This window comes from Micrasema longulum, unplaced genomic scaffold (genome assembly GCF_059751315.1).
Source record: "Micrasema longulum isolate JH-2025_06_02 unplaced genomic scaffold, ASM5975131v1 h1tg000940l, whole genome shotgun sequence".
In the NCBI taxonomy this organism is placed as follows: Eukaryota; Metazoa; Arthropoda; class Insecta; order Trichoptera; family Brachycentridae; genus Micrasema; species Micrasema longulum.
In genome coordinates, this window is record NW_028278131.1 from 159,881 (window position 1) to 179,483 (window position 19,603).

General features: G+C 31.4%; 2 protein-coding genes across 3 annotated transcripts; one reads left to right on the forward strand and one right to left on the reverse strand.

The window, feature by feature from the left end:
• Positions 1–1,662: 1,662 nt before the first annotated feature.
• Positions 1,663–19,083, reverse strand: Nse4 (SMC5-SMC6 complex kleisin component Non-SMC element 1). Of its 2 annotated transcripts, XM_088232043.1 has the most exons (6): positions 18,823–19,080; positions 18,250–18,479; positions 17,348–17,717; positions 14,700–14,821; positions 13,845–13,897; positions 1,663–2,258 (listed from the first exon to the last, which is right to left on the reverse strand). In XM_088232043.1, exons 1-5 carry the CDS (start codon positions 18,902–18,904, stop codon positions 13,853–13,855), a joined length of 849 nt encoding a protein of 282 aa, XP_088088169.1. In that variant the 5' UTR covers positions 18,905–19,080; the 3' UTR covers positions 1,663–2,258; positions 13,845–13,852. The 2 variants fall into 2 exon arrangements, with proteins under 2 accessions (XP_088088169.1, XP_088088168.1); XM_088232042.1 differs by lacking the exon at positions 1,663–2,258 and having other exon boundaries at positions 9,884–13,897; positions 18,823–19,083.
• Positions 4,431–5,768, forward strand: LOC148278013 (dnaJ homolog subfamily C member 25 homolog). The gene has a single exon (XM_088232040.1). It carries the CDS (start codon positions 4,554–4,556, stop codon positions 5,550–5,552), a length of 999 nt encoding a protein of 332 aa, XP_088088166.1. The 5' UTR covers positions 4,431–4,553; the 3' UTR covers positions 5,553–5,768.
• Positions 19,084–19,603: the final 520 nt, after the last annotated feature.

Genomic DNA, 19,603 nt, shown 5'->3' on the forward strand with positions numbered 1-19,603 from the left:
TCGAATGAAAGAAGTCGACTACGTTCAATTACTTATTCAGTCGAATGAAAGCCCGAATGCAGTAATGTAGGTAGTCGAATGAATTCACTCGACTACAAGTAGACCAATGGGCGAGCTGTACGCCGACTATCGAATGAATTAGTAATTTCCTAACTAATGAATTCACTCGAATGCAAATAGACCAATAGGCGTGCGTTAAATTCATTCGACTACAAATAGACCAATGGGCGAGCTTTACGCCGACTACTTTCATAGCCAACTAATGCGTTATGACGTAATGGGCGCTGGGATCTGGCAGACGTGATAGTTGAAATAAAATACTTTTGTTTTTTGTAGTTATGTCAGCACAGGTAAAATAAAAATGTGTATTAATAAAATTAATATTTAAAGTATATCATTTAACAATAAAAATAACAATAAAATAAAGTGACGTTTGTTTATAGGTCTGCTGCTAGCCTATTTGTGTACTTAATAATAATAAAATTTATATCAAATCCAACCGATCTGAAATATCAACACAATAACAGCTAATTGTAGTTTTACATGCGTGACCTAAACAATAAATATGAAACAAAAATATTTTAATTTTCATCCTTTGTTTGGCAGATAAATATTAGGTTATGTCATGTAATGATAACCACAGACTATAATTATACCCATGTAAATATTCTAAATACCATAAAGTAAGGATCATGGTTTACGGTATTATTGCCGTAGTTAAAAAACAAACAAACTGACGTACCTACCTATGTAGGTTTATAATTTGTTGCTCTACGGATGGTATTTTTTAATTTTCAAACCATGTCTCCATTTTCCCATTTGTTTGTTTGAAAATCAGTATTAATTTGTTTTAAAAAAATATGTTTTTTTGCATTACTTTTTTATTAGGGTTACTTACAATAAACACGTGACTTTTTTCGTATTCACGTCCCGGCAATATTATTAGTTTAAGTGAAATAAAAATTCAAAACATTTGAAAATATTCCAGAATGTAACTAAATTGAAGTTTTCATACAATGTAGGTATCGTTTTATGCTTGTGTTCATATTGTTATTCCTTTCTATTTGTGTTGTTTTTTATTTTAATTTGTAAATCTATGTCACATGTTTTTGGCCGATGTTATCACATTTTGGTAGAAGGCTCTTTCTTTTAAAGGAAAAAAGTACCTAGCATTCCCAAAGCATGGATATTTCTCCCGAAAATCGGAGTTTATCTTTGAATAAATTTCTGTTTCCATTGTCTATGGTATACCGGAAATGAATGATTCATTCGAATGATTAATTCGATTATTTCCTTCATTCGATTAGTAATTTTAGTCGATTATTTTCATCTCTAATTCTATTTATTTTGGTAAATTGTTCTCTACTTTCTTGTCTCCTTGAATCTACCCCTAGAATACATTGTGTAATGTGCCTTACGTTGGATTTTACATTACACCTCACCTGCTTGTTTTCTTAGTGTAATATTTATGCATTATTTATATTTTTTGTGTGAATAACTTACTATAAACTACATTCTAGGAAATTACATTTTAAAAATAAATTGTTTTTATATTATGTTTTTTAATGTATAAATTTAAAAAAGAATTTACGAAGATCAAAAAAAAAGTATGAATTTATAAAAATGGAACTTAAATATTTAAATAATAGTTTTCATAAAAAAAATACTTCCTTATGTAGATATAAATAAATAAAAGTAATTTTAAGTGGTACTAACTCTTTTAATTCATAAATATATAAACACTGGTTTGTCTCTCCATAAGTTCTATTTTTTTTAATTCTCTGTCCATCTCTCGTTTTCCTTTTTTAAATTTTGCAACATATTTTGCAATATATCTGTAGTCTGTGATCATAACTAGTAATAGTTCTACATTATCTCTGCATATCATCCGCAGTCGTAATGGAACAACTTAACCTAGCTTCTACTCGCCTTTTTCTTTTTGATTGTGTAGCAGCGGCTGGCACTGGAATTGTTGATGAATTATTGACATCAATTTCTGGGGACATATTTGTATATATCGGCATTCTTTCAGTTTCCAGTCATTCTGATTCTACACTATTAAAATTCAAAATTGAAAAAGATTCTTCCAAATCTCCATCATCAGAAATGCTTGTTGGATTTATTAAACAGATAATGTTTTCCTCCTCTAATAACAGTGACAGTATAATATCGCTGCTAGGTCCTCCGCCAGTTGACTGCATTTCCCGTCCAATTGCTGCACTTTTCGATTTAGCCTTATTTTTCATATCTTGCCAAGTCTAGAATGAAAAAAACAATTATGTTTAGGAGGACTTTTGATTGAAGTACAAATGCAGTATCTAGGCAATTCTACAAAACAAATAAATGCTCTTTATAGAGAAAGAAAGGGAGTATCTACTTTTAAATGTAGGCTAGTGCCTACTGTTTTGAAATCAAATTATATTTCGATTTTAAAATGATACAGTTAGTAAGATACTTTCGTTTTTTTTCTTTCTAACTATTAATACAATTTTTCATTTGATAATGTGAATAAATATTACATATTTTTTTACAAAATATAATTTTAAATGATCTTGGACATATTTATACTTTACATAATATTTATTAGTTTATTTTCATCTTTTTATTATGGTTGATTTATTGTTGAATGTTTTTTTTTATTTAACATACCTTCCTTCCATAGAATTAAGAATAGTCCAGAAGGAGCGTAGAATCAGAGATTATACCGTAGAATCATATTTGAATACATCGCACTGTGTCCAATAATTCCCCCACTATGCCCTATTTTCACCGCGTACATTCGTGAGGTCGCAGCGTAATGTTGGTTGATGGGAAAAAAAAAATCATTACACAAATGTAAGGTAAAAAAAAAGCAATCTGGAAATATTGATTGACACAACAGAATAGATAAGTAAACGGTCATTTAATAAGAGTAATTGAATTAATGAACTTTAAACTTAAATAAAAAAACGAATATTATTTTACATAAAACGGATATTTTTATATCATGTCAAATGATATTTGATGTTTTGAAGATAATGTCGGTCAAATGTCTACCACAGAATTGTTGAATCCGAGATCCAATTTACATTAATTCTCTCATTAGATGAGCAAAGTAGGGTAAAAAAAATTACTACCCTGGCAATACTAACAAAATTTCCATTTTGTTTCTTCGACAATCTGACAGATGGAAAAATAGTTCAAAATTTAAGTAATGCATTTGCTACTTAAACATTCATTTGCAAATTACACATGAAATGTGATACCATCCTGTTTTTTTAAGATCCTAGCAGTATTTCTACACAACACGGCATAGTTGAATTCCAATCAGGAGTTGCGTACTGAGCGAAGTCTTCAAAGAAACTAATGGGTCAAAACGTAAACCTACTAATTTATGAGTAGTTTAGTCGCCTTTTGTTTGATGTGCGTATGCTGTTTCTGGACTATTCTTAATGGGCAATTATCACGGATTTTTTTACTAGCTAATAAATTAATTAAAAAATCACAAGACAATCGGTACTATTCTTATTAAAGTCCGTTAAGAAATAAGGAAGATATAAAGGATCAAAGTCTAGTCATTTGAATATAAATTAAAAAAGACAACTCATGACGTCACCAAGTTTGACGTCATCGGATGCGGAGATAGTTTTTACGTAAACATTTATGATTCGAGTAAAGTAAGTGGAATGGGGTGACTTTGTCAGTTTCGAACTTCAAACCTTCGTTAAAGAAAAATTAAAATTCTTATTTTTTAAATGAGAAAATATTATGTTGTGTGAGCGAGAAAATAATAAAAACTTGGTGATCAAAGTCAACCCTTCGGAGTGGGATCGCTTTGATACATCATGATTTTATGCGTTTGTTTTGAACACTTTAATTAATTTTTTACTTTATTTAGATAAAAAAAATAAGTATACAACATTAATACTAAATAAAATTTTCATATAAATTTAATACATATTTTTACATTAACGTTTCGCTTTACTTAAAAATGGGGAGTGACGTCTTACAATAATTTGTTTATTTTATTTTTAATCAGTAAATATTTTTAGTATAACATACAAATTATAAAAAAAACGGTGTTTTCAGTCAGTGCTACCCAAAAAAGAATTATAAATAAAACTTTTCTCTTCTTTCTGAATTATATTATCCATTCTCATAACAAAAAAAACATACTTTTGTTCAATTTTACCGACACCTATACTACTTACTCAAAACCGTCAAGCACAGAGCCGCGGGCATTACAGAGGTGAGAGGAGTAGAATAGACGCATAGTAGAAGCAGACATTTTTGTACAAGAAAAGTAATTATTTTTAAAATTCGTTTGTTACTTTCAACCCCGGTCTCCCCTACGAAAATATTAAAAATATCCATAGATAAAATAAAATGTGACGAAAACATTATTAAGTATTGGGAACACTGGTTTTTGTTAAACGTCAATTTTATATGTCAAATTATACTATTTCTGTTTGCTGTGTGGCAGTTGGCGATCAACGTGTAATGTTGTCTCGGTAGGCCGTACAGCGATTTTTGGCCGTAAAATAAAATAAGTTTAAAATAGTATTTATACAAAAATGAAGCTAATTCTGTTTTTTGTACTTTGTGCAATTCCATTTATAAATGGACAGTTGTTAGAAGGCCTTTATTGTGGTAAAGAAAATTGCTACAATGTTCTTGGAGTTGATAGGGAAGCCACCAAGAGTGAAATTTCGAAAAGCTATCGCCAACTTGCGAAAAAATTCCATCCAGATCTTCAAAAATCCCCAGAAGCTAAGAAAGAAGCGGAGGAACAATTTCAAATAATTGCCACAGCCTATGAAATATTGAAAGATGAGGAAGAAAGAACAGATTATAACTACATGTTGGATAATCCATTAGAATATTATTCGCATTATTACAGATACTACAGAAGAAGAGTGGCGCCCAGAATAGACGTGCGCCTCGTTATAGCTGTAGTCATTTCTATTATTTCCTTAATTCAATATTACAGCGCTTGGCAGAGGTATGAATCTGCAATAAAATATTTCATGACTGTACCTAAATATAGGAACCAAGCTTTGGAGTTGGTCAAAGATGAAATAAAGGAAATACAGCCGAAGAAAAGGGACTCCAAAAAAAGCAAGTCCGAGCAGAGGGAAGAAACTGAGAAGCTAATCCGTAAAGTTATCGAAGAAAAAATGGATATTCAAGGGTCCTACGCAAAACCAAGCGTGAATGACGTTCTCTGTGCGCAACTAGTGTTTTTACCTTACACTATTGCGCTCTATGTCATTTGGTACTTCAAGTGGGTGTGGAACTACAGTATATTGCAGAAACCGTATGGAGAAGAAGAAAAGTTGTACATCATCAGGAAGAATCTCAACATGGGAGTGCACCAGTTCAACGCTCTCGACGATAGAACCAAAAAAGAATATCTAAACGAAGAACTTTGGATCAAAGAAAACTTTTTGGACTGGAAAGAAGAACAGGATGGAATCACAAAGAAGTCATTAGCTGAGAATAGCAAATACAAACAGTACAGAAGGTATATGAAGAATCATGGTCCTGGAAGAATGACCTTCGATGATTCGTGATGAATGAATTGCCAGTTTAAATTCCTATGCTAAGAGAAAGACTGCATATCTCCCATTTTCTATTTTTGTTATCATATATATTTCGCATATTGATCATTGTTATTTATTAATTAAGCTGTGCATTTAGTTCATAATTATCCTTCCATATTTATTTAATTTAAATAATTGTTATATATTTTGATTCCCTTAAATATATTCATTGTTGATATGACAAAACCGTATGGTTTATATTTGACACAAATTTATTTTGAAGAATGTGTTATAATTAACTTTTCAGGAAAACTCAGTTGAGAATAACTATTGAAATAATCACACAGTAAACATTTTCATTGTTTTCTTCATATACATAATGTACTTACTATGATACTTGTTAGGGATAAGACCTAAGTTGTTGTAACTCAAAAATATTCATGTTTAGTGTAAATAGTAAAAAATATATCAATCATTAATATAGATAACAATAAATAAATATTATATGAACATATTTAATTGTGTAAATAGGTACATGGAGAGCGGAATATTTTCGTCTATTGCATGTTTTAAAAATTGACAATAATACTCTAAATAAATTTAATTTATTAGAATAACAATACATTGAGTGATTTATTGATCTCTGCCTATCCAAAATTACACTAAAATAAGCACAAAATACTTTGAAAAACAGCACAAGTAACTTTTTAAGTGATTTTCTGCATGAAAAGATATCAGAAAAGTATGACTAATTGAGTATTATTTAAAAGATTTCGAAAGTTCATTCATCCACGTTGCACATTGGTTAGTAAAAGGTGAACCAATAGATCGAAGGTAAATCTATGAAATTCATCTGTAGTTTCAGCTTTTGTCAGCATTTTTAGCTGTGATTAAAATATAATGTTTCTTTTTACATATAAACATGTAAACTTTTCTCAATAAAGTGATGTGGAAGTTACGATACCCATATGCAAACGAGCTTAGTTAGATATATATTTCTGTAATATATTGTGCTAAGACTGTCAATAAATCGGTAAAGAAAACTAGGGTAGTTTCCAAAATGTTTAATTCCATAACTTGTAGGAATAAACTTTAAGCTTATTTTTAATTATAATGCTCTCTCAAATTTGAAATTCAGGAATTCACATTGCAATTTTATAGGTTAGTAAGCTACAGTTGATGAAAGTGACCCATTATTTCTGAACATGGACATTCCATCTGTTAAAATACACTATTCAGATAGAAACAGCAAAATATATTATCGACTTGCAAAAAAGACGGGTGGAATACCCTATCATAGTGGAAATATTTGACCAAATAATATTATGTTCATTTGTTCAGCAGGTGTATTTTATACAAACAATTATTTACATGTATTGAAGGTTAATTTTTAACCCATATCAATCCAATAATCCAATCAGTATCGTCAATAATTAATACATTAAATGAATATATAAAAAAATTAAGTACCTAGGTAATTATTTTTTTTAATTGATCTTTGATTTTTTTTTTAAAACAGCATTTATTTTTACTCTCGGGTAAAAATCCTGACAAAGAAAATCGAGTGGAGATAAGTCAGCCTCGTAGTTCAATGGTTGGCGCATTTGCCTACCTTGCGTGAGGTCCTAGGTTTGATTTCTGGCCAGGTGGACGTGAAATATTGATTTTAAAGATGGTTCTGCAGTGCAATGTTTCATAGATCCTGGACTGGCACCTGAAGTGTAAGACTAATCACCTTACCTTTTATGTAACAAAAATGATCAAGATACGCTGCAACTCGAGTTCCAATTCAGTACCCTATGCACCACTGGGTGCAGATCAAAATAATATTATTTTTGTTCTTACTAAATATATGAAAATCAAAAAATTAGGAAGGGCGGTATTTACTGACTACCCATACAATGATGAAATTCAGTGCAATGGGAATCGGATATATATTTTTTCTTACACGCGGAAAAATAGAGGATTTAGTTGTAGAGCAAAGTTTCTCAAAAATGTATGAAAAATATTATAAAAATAAGCTACTTTAAACGACATTTCTAGTTCTCCGAAATTAACTAATGATATAGTTTTGTGATTGATTTCCGGTTATCAGGAAGTCAACTCACCAAAGAGAACTTGTGATGTCAACGAATCACAAAACTTAAATCTCAATGCTGAAAATACTACATATAAAAATATCTTAAAAATTTTGGCTTAGTTTGAAAATCTAGTCTATTATCAAATTATAAATAAATAAAAACCACTGAACTCCTCATTGAGCACGAAAAAAATTATATCATTATTTTGCATACTATTACTATTAAAAATAGGTGCTATTATTATTTTTGTTGACAGATCAGAAGAAAAAATCCCTTTTATTTTTTAAGTGGAAATAGACTGCAGCTCCCATGACAGAAATCACTTGTCTAGAAAATTTTAAACAATTGGTAAAACAGCATAGTAATTATAATTCAATATATATTTCAACGAGAAAAAAAATTAATTGTCCATTAATCCATGGGCAAATATTTTTTTCGTATGAATTCCATGAACTTTATTCATAGTCATACTTATTCCTTTAGGAATCTATAAAAAAGGAAGTTTTTTTTTAAAAATATATAGTTTGAACTTGGCTATCAAGAGGTAAATGAATAAGGAAACTTCAATATGAGAGGACTCATTTCATCCGAAGAAAAAAATATTTGTTTTGGTTTAAGTTTTATTTCGTGACTGATTGCGGTAATAAAATCAGGTGAATAATACTGAATTGTTCTACATTAAACTCAATCAAGATAGTGCAATTTAGTCAGGCCATTTGCTTTACCTATAAGAACAAACATAAATGTATGCTTTATCTTACCTTGATCAGCAACTGTATCAATAACTACATAATACCTTATATGGAAAATAAGAAAAGAGAAATCTCCAAAAATATCAATTGCATGTTGAATTCATAAATTATTATTATTATTGTTCAACAGCATCAAAAATATTTTACAGTATTAACAACCTAACCGAAATATAGTTTAAAACTACAGTGGAACCTCTCACAATGAGAATAATTAGTTCCAGAATCTTACCTGTTATGTGAAACACTCGTTAAGAACAATTTTTCCCATATAAATCTATGTAAAATACGATAATGCGTTCCATGCCAAAAATAATACACATTAAAAAATATTTTTAATGTTTATTCTAATAAAATAACATACTTATATACCATACCTGGAATGCGATTTCAATTTGCAAAAAATGATAAAAAATCTAAATAACTAGTTTTACAAATAATTCATTATTTTTTATGAGAAAGCTGTCTAGAGGCATTTGTTTATGCCTACTCTTCAAAATTTGATGAAAATGCGACAGCATTATAATTGAAGAAATTTGTAGAATGCATGGCCACCTCCTTTTTAGGGTGATGCTTCTCAATATATGATGCAACAGTTTCCCGTGCTTTCAGCATTACTCTTATTGCGCCAGAAGATTTTTGCTCAACTCCCTCCTCCACTAACAAACTCATCTCCGTTGTCGTTGATGTAAATCGATTGTATGTGCGCGATAGATCAGCTACGCTTGCACCTCATTCTCGCTTTTTAATGATTTTACATTTCATTTCTACAATTACTTTTATTCTCTCATGGCTGTCTTCTTGTGGCTTTTTCTTCAGGGACATTTTTACAAGGGTTGTTAAACTTTGCACAAAAAAAAAATACAAATATGTCTGAACACAAGTTTGGAAAAATAAGCGATAATATGTGAAAACGGCGGAAGCAAAGTTGTACACCTAATATAAAAATAAGTTTTTAGAACAAAAAACAAATGGATGAAGTAATAATGACAAATAATCATGATTCTCTCTCCCCGGTTTTACTCCTTTTAGACAGATTAGTGTGAAGCAAAATTTTGGTTCTCCTCTGCCACTTCTTTGCAGCTCATATATTTGCAAAAATCCTCAAGATATTCTCTGTAAGGTTCCAGTAATCCCTGTAGTTTATTCCCTCAGATATCTCTTCTATACCCTAAGTAGGACACCCTCGTGACACACTATGTGTCCGATCCATTTAGCACGTCTTTCGAAGATGGTCTTATTGTATAGCATAAATTAACACGGCAGATCTTAAGCTACTTCATAAAATATGTTAACCTGTCTAAAAAAATCAAGATAAAATTAATGTATTCACTATTTTCGGTAAAGGTGACTGAATGCCATATTTGTGTGTTTGTTGAATGTCATATTTGCCAGGTTCTGTGATGACTGAGGAACAGTATTTCATTATTCTTAAGTAGGTGAGTCGGAATGCAAAAAATAATTTTCTACAAGATACAAGATGAAATTTTCTGGGACATCCGTGGTAAAATGTAGGTACTTAAACAAGGTCTTTAGCTAAAAATATTTATTGTCTGCACATTTTTACAAGTATATCTTAAAAAAATATATTCAAAGGTACATTATATTTGTTACCATCATCTTGTCCGCACCCAACTGTGTATAAAAAACTGTATTGGTATATCAATCACAGGGTAACTTAATTACTTTGTTACATGAAGGCAAGATGATCAGTCGTTACATTTCAGGAGTCAATCCAGGGACTACGAAATACAGCAGTGTAAAGACACCTTTTTAAATTGATTTCTCGTATGGTAGGCAAATGCATTAACCACTAGACAACCACGAGGCAGATTCATACATTAAATAAACAACATATTATATTACTGTCATATAGGCAAAAAACCATTATGTGAAATCCAAAAGACGTTTAAAGTAATATAAAATGATTCATAATTTTGAATTTTCTGAAATGATACTCATAATAACACAGTACTGTCTCGGTAATCCACCACCCTAAAAACCAGGCAAGTGTCCAATGAGTGAAAACGGCGGATTATAATACATACATACAAAACACGGTAAAATTTAAAACAATTTTTTTGTAAAAATAGTTTGCACCGAGGAATTTGTGTGCACCTTACAGTTTAACAAATCCAGATTATTCATAAAATTACATACCATTATAAACTATACTTAACCCAATCTGAGCACCGAGGTTTACAAAGCTTGGCGCTAGAGTCTATAGGCACATGGCGGACTACTGATTTCCACATAGGAATACCGGGGAATTATAAAGTCTGATTTTGTGCTTTCAAACAGTAAAAATAACGGCAGATTATAGTAGCTGTCGGATAATCGAGCGGTGGGTTACTGAGAGAGCAAAGTATGTATCTTTTGTGAATTTGTACACGTCTTGTATGCATTTGATATTGATATAGATGAAACATGTAGTGATTACACGATTATTGTGACAAAAACTTTTTAAAATATTTTTTTATTAGGTACTATAATAAACCGAGACAATTGATGAACACGTGATGAATACTCTAAGCCAGGTTCGAGAAAGATAACTTTTATATTTTTTAATCAAATATGAATGCCTTAGGCCAGTGATGGGTAACCTATGGCACGAAATGGACCCCACGAATATAAAGTACTAGTACATTGTGAACTCGTTACATGACCAGTTTGGTAAAAGATTTAATCAATTTAGATCTCAAGAACAAACAATTAAATATCTGAATGTAGTAGTTTACAAAACTTGGATATTAAATGGTTTCAAAAGGATGCAATGTGATGATTTGAAGATGCAACTTGAAGAATTTCAAGACGGCACCTGGGCTTAAGAGTTTGCCGACTTGAGGTCCAAACTCATGAATCTAGAAATAAATCGTTTGGAGAATGAAGAAGAGCGTCACTACGAAAAATATATTTTGAATGCTTGGAATCAATAGGGTATTATCACGTTTTTTTTTTATTTAGCAAAAAAATGGAGAAAAAAATTACGATGCTAACTGTATGGTTTTTATTTTTTTATGTACACGCGTTAATTTTTCAGAGCGGTTTAAAAACGTATAATTTGAATTGGCGCCAAAACGATCATTCGGATGCCGAATGGGCTTGTGACGTCACGCGTTATGAATCTGACTGACCGTTTGAACAAATTCATACGAATTTGTATAGCCTACGTGTTGTTTTTGTTGTAATCAGTTGTTTTACACTGTTTTAACTAATTAACGCGCATAAAATGTCTTTAGTTATAAGATACAAGTACTGTTTGGTTCCGATGTGCACAAACACTACGGTAAAGACGCCAAATAAAGACATTTCTAGTACCTAATGAAAAAATGCGGTAAAAATGGTTGAACGCATTTGAACGTTATGAAACGAGATGTTAAAAAAAACAAACCACTTTACTTTTTTCCGTAGGTCTTGTTCAGTACAAAATACTAAATTTAATGATGTAGACTGTAGACTATAAAAATTGACTAACAGTAGGTACTGAAATTAGCACTTATAAAGCTTGACAGGTACTACAATACTAAAATAGTTTATTCTTTGAACGTTTTTGTTTATATTTGTATGATATTTCTGTACTTATGTTACTAAGTTTAATTTGTAGAACTGTTGGTTTTCTAAATAAATAAAAAATAAAATTACTTAAAAATTGCTGTATGAAAACCTACCTTATTTATTTATGAAATTTATTGCATTTACAAAATGGCAACTGACTTTGAGATGCTGGACAGTCTTCACACTTGCAGGAATCTATTATTTCAGACTTTATCGCAAATCAACGTCACCGAGTACGCTTTGGTTCTAACTTTATGTTCTGAGGTAACTCGACCTTTTATCATTCAAATATCATCCGTCCGTTTTACTTGAATGTTAACTATGGCATTGTCTCCGTAATTTTCCCTAGCTTGATATATTAATAGGTAAGTAAATCACATTTAATAAAAAAAAGGCATTAACACGCACTCGAGCAACAGAGATGTTTACAAGCAATGGTATTTTATGGATTATGTTGTGTCAAAATCACCTTACTTCCCTTTTGCATTAAATGTACGCGAAACAATATATTTATAGTACATGCAAATAATACAACTATTTAAATGAATACATTCTGGAAGCAAACATTATATATTTCCTTACCTTGCGGCCTTTACATTTCTATACTCGGAACTTAAAAAGTTTGTATTGGATGAGAAAAAAATACCCATCATGATTATATCTATTTTGGGCAAGTTATCGGATTTTCCTTGTAAAAAACCAATGTCAGTCATAATGCTATGGATGTTTATAAATGAAAACAAAAAAAAAAAGCAAAGGAAAAGAAAAGACGAAATTTAACTATAAAAAACAAATAAAAAGTCACAAGCCGCCCGCGTCGGAGTATCTCAGTATAGAATTTGAGTGAACGTAGGATACATAAGTCATGCGTGACGTCATCAACCCTTTTGGCCAGTTACGGGCCGTTTTATTTCTATCAAACTTTAAATAGGAAATTATAAATGAAAACATTCGTTTCAGATTTTTATAATAAAATGTTCGCAATCGTAAAAATATTCTTTAAATACTGAATACATTTAAAATCATATCCCCAGTTTATGAAAATACCCTATTACCAAACACTTTTAGCACTCTGAAAATTTTAGCGATGGCTTTACTCGCAATATATTTTCTTTTACTACTACTACTACCAAAACGCCATTTCCGTAGGGGTAGGCAGAGATGATGGACTGCCACACACGTCTATCCTGGCAAACATTCCTAGCTTCTTCCACATTACTAATTTTGTCATACATGCTCTTCAGTTCTGCCTGCTTTTGACATGACCAAATTTAAGATTTTGGTTTATTTGATCATACCACGTCTTCCTTGATCGTCTTCGTCCCACGTTACTATTCATTCTCTCCATATACATCTGTTTTACCATTCTTTCGTCATCCATTCATTCTACATGACCAAACCATCTCAGAGACCCGTTCTTAATCTTATATCTTTTTTTAAAAATTGCATCACAACAGGCCAGGAGGCCCAATTACAGTAGTGAATTCCAGAACAGAACACCCAGGCTTGAGAAAAATCATAATTTATGAGCGAGTCTTGTGTCTTAAAGCCATTAATTTCCCTCAATGTAATTTTGAGAGACTTTATTCTTGGCGTTGAATAATATTCAATCAAATAAAAGAAACTGACTAACCGATGACGTTTGCAATGATTGTTTGTGATTAAAATGTACAAACTACCAACCTCCAATTGAAGATTTAGCAACAAAAGAGTAAATATTTAAAGTAATAATAATAAATAAATAGTTAAAAAACAAAACGTATTCATTTACTAGGTCTGCAAACACAATTAATATTCCTAGATGTGACACAACATGGTCAAGTCAGGTTTTTTTTTTTAATTTTGACACACCAGGCTAAATAGGTTACCCATTACTTTCAATATTATTTAAATATATCACATAATAAATAATGGTATAAAAGTGTTAAAATATGTACTTAGTGAACTAATCCATCCGTGCTTCAGTAATGTTAAAAGCCTTCACAGCGTCCTGAAATAAAATAAAAACATAATAATTAAACGGTATTTCAGTTTTGATAGATATTTCAACAGAGATAGAGACTCTCATTGCCAAGGGAATATTATAGTCTGTGCAACGTATTATTTAGAAAAGAAAAAAAATTATACTACAAAAGAGTGAAAAATCTTGCATATATTTATTATTTCTATTATTATTGTAATAGGGGGATCATAAAGAAATCGCACATATCAGCCAAATTCCCATTCTATTTTTTTCCAGATGTGTTGTAAATGTAACTGCACAGTTGACCACGGAGATTTGAGTCTCTGCAATAATTCTTCATCGGTTAATGAAGGTTGTCCAGATTTAAGTGCATTTTTTAGATTTCTTCTTTGAAACCAAAATTAACATCTATGTACTGCTAGTATTTCTGTGTGTCCTTTACCATTTTCTGGTTCGGACATTTTTTTTACCATTAAAAATAAAATAAATTTTATTACTCGTAAATAATGCAAAAAAAATCGGACATGTTTACTTCACCGTGTCTGGATAAAAACTTCACTCGAACAGTAGTTCATAAAATACGCAATTTCTTCATGGTCCCCTTGATATGATTATATTATTTATTTTAGCATAATACATGAATGTTTCTTTGAAAATTGTGAATGCTTCTCTGAGCAAAGCCCGGGGTGCGGAATTTATTTATGGACTTAACATGAATTTTATTTCTAGCACGTTGGGATATAAATATGAAAGCAGAGTTGTGTATTTATTGTTGAGTATTGCGCACTTAATATTATTTATTTTTAACTTGTAAATTTTGAACACTTGCCTGCCAATCTTTCATATCAAGAGATATAATAAATTGATTGTTTTCTCCTTGTTCGTTACTATTGTCTCTTTCCCTATCTTGTTTAGAAACAGGAGCTAAGGATGGTAACTTGGTGTTTTCATCTGAAATTAAAAAAAATATTGAGATCTGAGACTTGGATTCAACTCTGCCCTTAACTTAATCGTTGCTTTCAAGTAAGTTAGTTTTAACTTGGAAATACCCTAAAAATGGCATCAGTCCAAATTCTGGGCTTTAGGATCACAGGGAGGTAAATACAAAAATATATATTGTGAGTTAAGCTAAGTTTCATTGATGTCATAATCATATTTTGGTGTTTAGGATCACAAGGAAGTAACATAATTTACACCTTCATAATTGGTTTATTTGATACTTCACAAGAATACATTATGTAATTGAATAAACAATGTATTCCTCACTGGGGAAACCCGTGCTGAGGAAGACATTTTACAGTTTTAGTTTATTCCGATATATAACCTCAGTGAGGTCACATTCTTTTTATTATTCATCATAGTTTATAATGGAAAAAAAATATGAATAAATGAAAAAATAAATGAATAAAATATATTTACACAACGAATTGTTTTTTAATAGACTTTTAACATCGATATACAAAAATAATTGCAGAATCCGAGGATGATCTCCAAAGAATGATTCATAAGCTCCACTTGAGATAGCAAAAATACAACATGGAAATATCCACTGATAAAACCAAAAGCCTCTCAATGTCAAAAAAATCCAATGAGATGTAAACCACTTGGGGATAATAAAACCAAAGAGTGAGTGATGGAATTTATGTATCTTGGAGTCGACGTCAGTAGTAAAGGTGATTTGTACAATGAAATTGAAGCAAATCAACAAGGCTACAGCAATATCAAAATGCCTCAGAAATACCATTTGGAGGAATAAGCACATGAGACTAGACAGTAAAATGAGATTATATAAAACATGTGTTAGACCGATAGTCACCTACGGAATAGAGGCAGACATTTCCAAGACAAAATCTCCGGTGAGAAGTTTTGAGATGTGAACTCTCCGATCCATAACCGCAAACATGCTGCGAGACCGCATGAGAAACATTGATATTCGGAGCATGTGCAGTATGGAAGATATTGTAAGATGGAGAAGACAACGAAGGCGGTACTGGAATGAACATGTCAACAGAATGGCGGAGGACAGACTTTCACGTATTGCACTTCGAGGGAACCCCGAAAGAAAAAGACTCCCAGGCAGACCTCCAAAGAGGTGGAGCGATAGCTGGCAGTCGGCGTCCCGTTTTCAAGGATACTTTGGTATCTTGTGTAATAAAGTACATTGATAGTAATATTCTTAATAATGTTATTTGACTTAAGTGTTTTGAAACATGTGTGAAAATAGTTACATGCTACAAGATGAGCAAATAAAAAATATAATTCAAAAGTTGACATATGTTATTGTGCCCATAGATATTAAAATATATTTATTTTTTATTTCAAATTTCATTCCAAAACAATAATATGAGGTTACAGCAGTGATTTTGGAACAGCAGGCTCTCATATAGGCATAAAAAAATACCTTTTCTATTTATTAATTCAATACTTCATAAGAATACATTACATAATTTAATTAACAATGTATTCAATTTAAATTATTTATTGACAATTCTTGATGGAATTCCATTGTAATGATGTAGTAACTTATATTTACAGCCCAGTCTGAAGATGCCCATTAGAGGGTGAAAGCGCTAATTGGTCAAACAAATAAATAAAAGTGTACCAAGTATTATTAATTAGTAACTTATATGTAAATATAAGTTATTACATCATAACAATGTATTTCTCGCTGGGGAAACCCGTGCCAAGAAAGATATTTTACAATTTAAGTTTAGTTTGATTTATTTATGTTTTACACAGATAATAGTTTTCGAATAGACTTTTTACATAAATCATATAATTGTAATATCAAGTCATTTTGTGGTGATATAATGAACTGTTTGATGTCTTTGATAGCAAATATGTATGTGTGTGTGTATAAAATAGTTTAATATACAAGTTTTTTCATTGACATTGACCCTCTACAAAATGGAGGCAACGAAAATATGAAATCTGACAATGGCCTTTTTAGATCCAAGCCACAAAAATATATAATAATAATAATAATAATTGTCTTTAAATTGAAATATATTATTACAAATCTCAACTAAGTGTAGGTAACTTGGATTATAGGGTGACCATAGTTTCTAGGTTAATTGCATTTTAGGGCCTGTTTTATAATTTTATAGAACTCTGCAATTTTTTTTGGAAAGGTACTCTGAATTTTACTACCATAAGTTTAAACACTGATTGTAAAAATATCTTCAAACTGTAGTAAAATAAGATTTGCATTAAACGATAACATAAATAAGTATTTCATATTTTGAAAAGTATTTCATGTAAATACTTGTACATCTGAAGCTTCTCCTTCGATACTCTATCTAACCCAGTTTGTAAGCAATCTTTTAAAATGTTTTGTTTTTCATACCTAACTTCAACTGGCAACATATTAAAAAAAATTGGCCCATTTTTGTCTCATGATTAAATGAATAAACGCCACTATGTATGTGGCACTGAACTGAAAAGTGTTTGCTGTCATAAAAATAATAGTTGACTTACCTATTTGTATTGAAACTAAACCATCTCTGACTAAAAACGAAATATGATAAATATTTTCTATTGTTTTAGAAAAGCTGTTTGGATTAAGGACTATTTCAAAGTAGCTTATTTGTTGATTATTATTGGCTTTGTATTGTCGGTTGATGAATTTCTTTATTTTGTTTACTGCTTCCGAAGCCTCTTCTACTCTCTCGGTCTCGTTAAGGCTTTCTGGTTCCTGGGTCGGTTGCCGCCTTTGTCTTTCTGTTTGTCTTCTCTGTCTTTCGGGACGTTCCGCAGGTGGACCAGGGAGGAAGGATCCTTGAAGATACATCATGTTTCTTATTTGTTTGGGGATGCAAATTGATGACCAGTACTGAGGAGAACATTTCTGAAATTAAGAAAACACAATTTTAGTAAATTATGGAATATATTTTGAGAGGGATGTTCAATAAATAAATAAAAAAGGAAAAAGTACAACAGTTAAAACTTTGATATACAATCAATTTTTTTTTTTAATAATTTTTTATTCTGTCAAAATGCGATCTCTCAGGTGAATGTATGGTAAAACTATGTATATTTGGTGCACAAATGTCAAAATCCGAACATTATGTAAGGCTGAAGTAAGCATTATCAACAAAATCAAGAAGGGTGTTCTGCGTTGGTTTGGACATGTAGAGCGAATGGACAGCGAAAGAACAGCTAAAAAATTTACAATGCGAATGTTGATGGATGCAAAAAACGAGAACGACCGAGAAAGACATAGCATGGCAAAATACAACAAGTACTTGAAGATGAACATGTCAAAAGTCGGATGAATCGAAGTTTGTATGCAAAGACTGAGTGATATAGTGTTCTATCCTGTCAGCCTACCCCTACACGGAAACGGCGTGATGGTTTGTTTTTAATATACCAATACTTACAATGTGTTCAGCCAACTCATCGGGATCGTAAACATTGACATTTCCACTGAATCCATCAGCCAGCTTGTTCATCATGTTAGATGATGCCAGCAGCACTCGAGAATCCAAAAGACCTTCTCCTGGGTGGTCCACTCTCTCTTCAAGAGGTCCATCTCTCAGGAGTTTCTCCGCTTCCTCGATCACATTAGTCGCCTTGGCAATGGTCTCTGCATGGTTTATACCAGCATCATCTAAACAACAATAATCATCGTCATCATTAACACTACGAGAGACTATAAGAGAGTGGTTCCGCTGTAAATCCAAATCCATTTTTAGAGCAGTTGTTGAAAAAAGAGCGGACACGCAATGGTAATAGTGACTGATATATTTAAACTTAACTTATTACTAGAATAGGTACACTACAACATTTGATGTATAAATTGGTTCACTGAACAAAACGATCAATATTAATGTTGAGAAAAAAAGTGATACTACTTTATAAAATACACATTTGATGTATAAAATGCTTACGGCAGCGCAAAGGTTTGTGATGATATTTAAGAAAAAAAACAAATTCTAATGAAAATAACAAACCCAGTTCCTCAAGATTTTCAAGTAGTTTTCTATATCTCAATTTTCTCTTGTAGCTCCCTAAGCTGCTCTCACGTCTGGACATATTGGAAATTTATTTTATTTTTAACCAGATGAAATGTTCTAATTAATAACTTAAAAGCTAATCAAAACTGCAAAATTGTTTACAAGTACACATATATAATAATATTATATTCTAGATACGTATCGTTGCCGCGCTTTTAAATTTGGAAACGTCAAAGTCAAAAGTCAAAATTCGTCAATGTCAAAAACAAGGTAGCAGCATAGACAAAAACAATATAGAGTTGGCAACAAAAAGAAATGTTGGCAATAAAATGTTTTCTTACACGCGGTAAAAATTAGAACATGCGAAGTTTCTCTGAAATATACAAGAAAAATATAAAAAAATACTATATATGACGTCACATATTCTTCTAAATCAACCAATGAGAAAGTGTCGTGATAGAAATGCGGTTTCCGGGAAGCCAACCCTCCAATCAGGACAACTCACTAAAGATAATTAATAGTGATGTCACGCGCGGAGTAATTAAAAAATTACCAAACTTTAAAAAATCCTAGCGATGATAATCTTCTTCTTCTTCTTCAGCCTTCTGTCCTCCACTGCTGGATGAAGGCTTTTTCAGTGGTGTAGTCCTAAATAAAAAAGTACCGGAGCGCACCGCTACCACTATTGTGAAGTGGTAGGGAAGTGGGAGGGGTGAGGGGGGGACACATGTTTAGACTTTTGCCAGTTATCGGCAATAAACACGTTTGTTGTTATTTC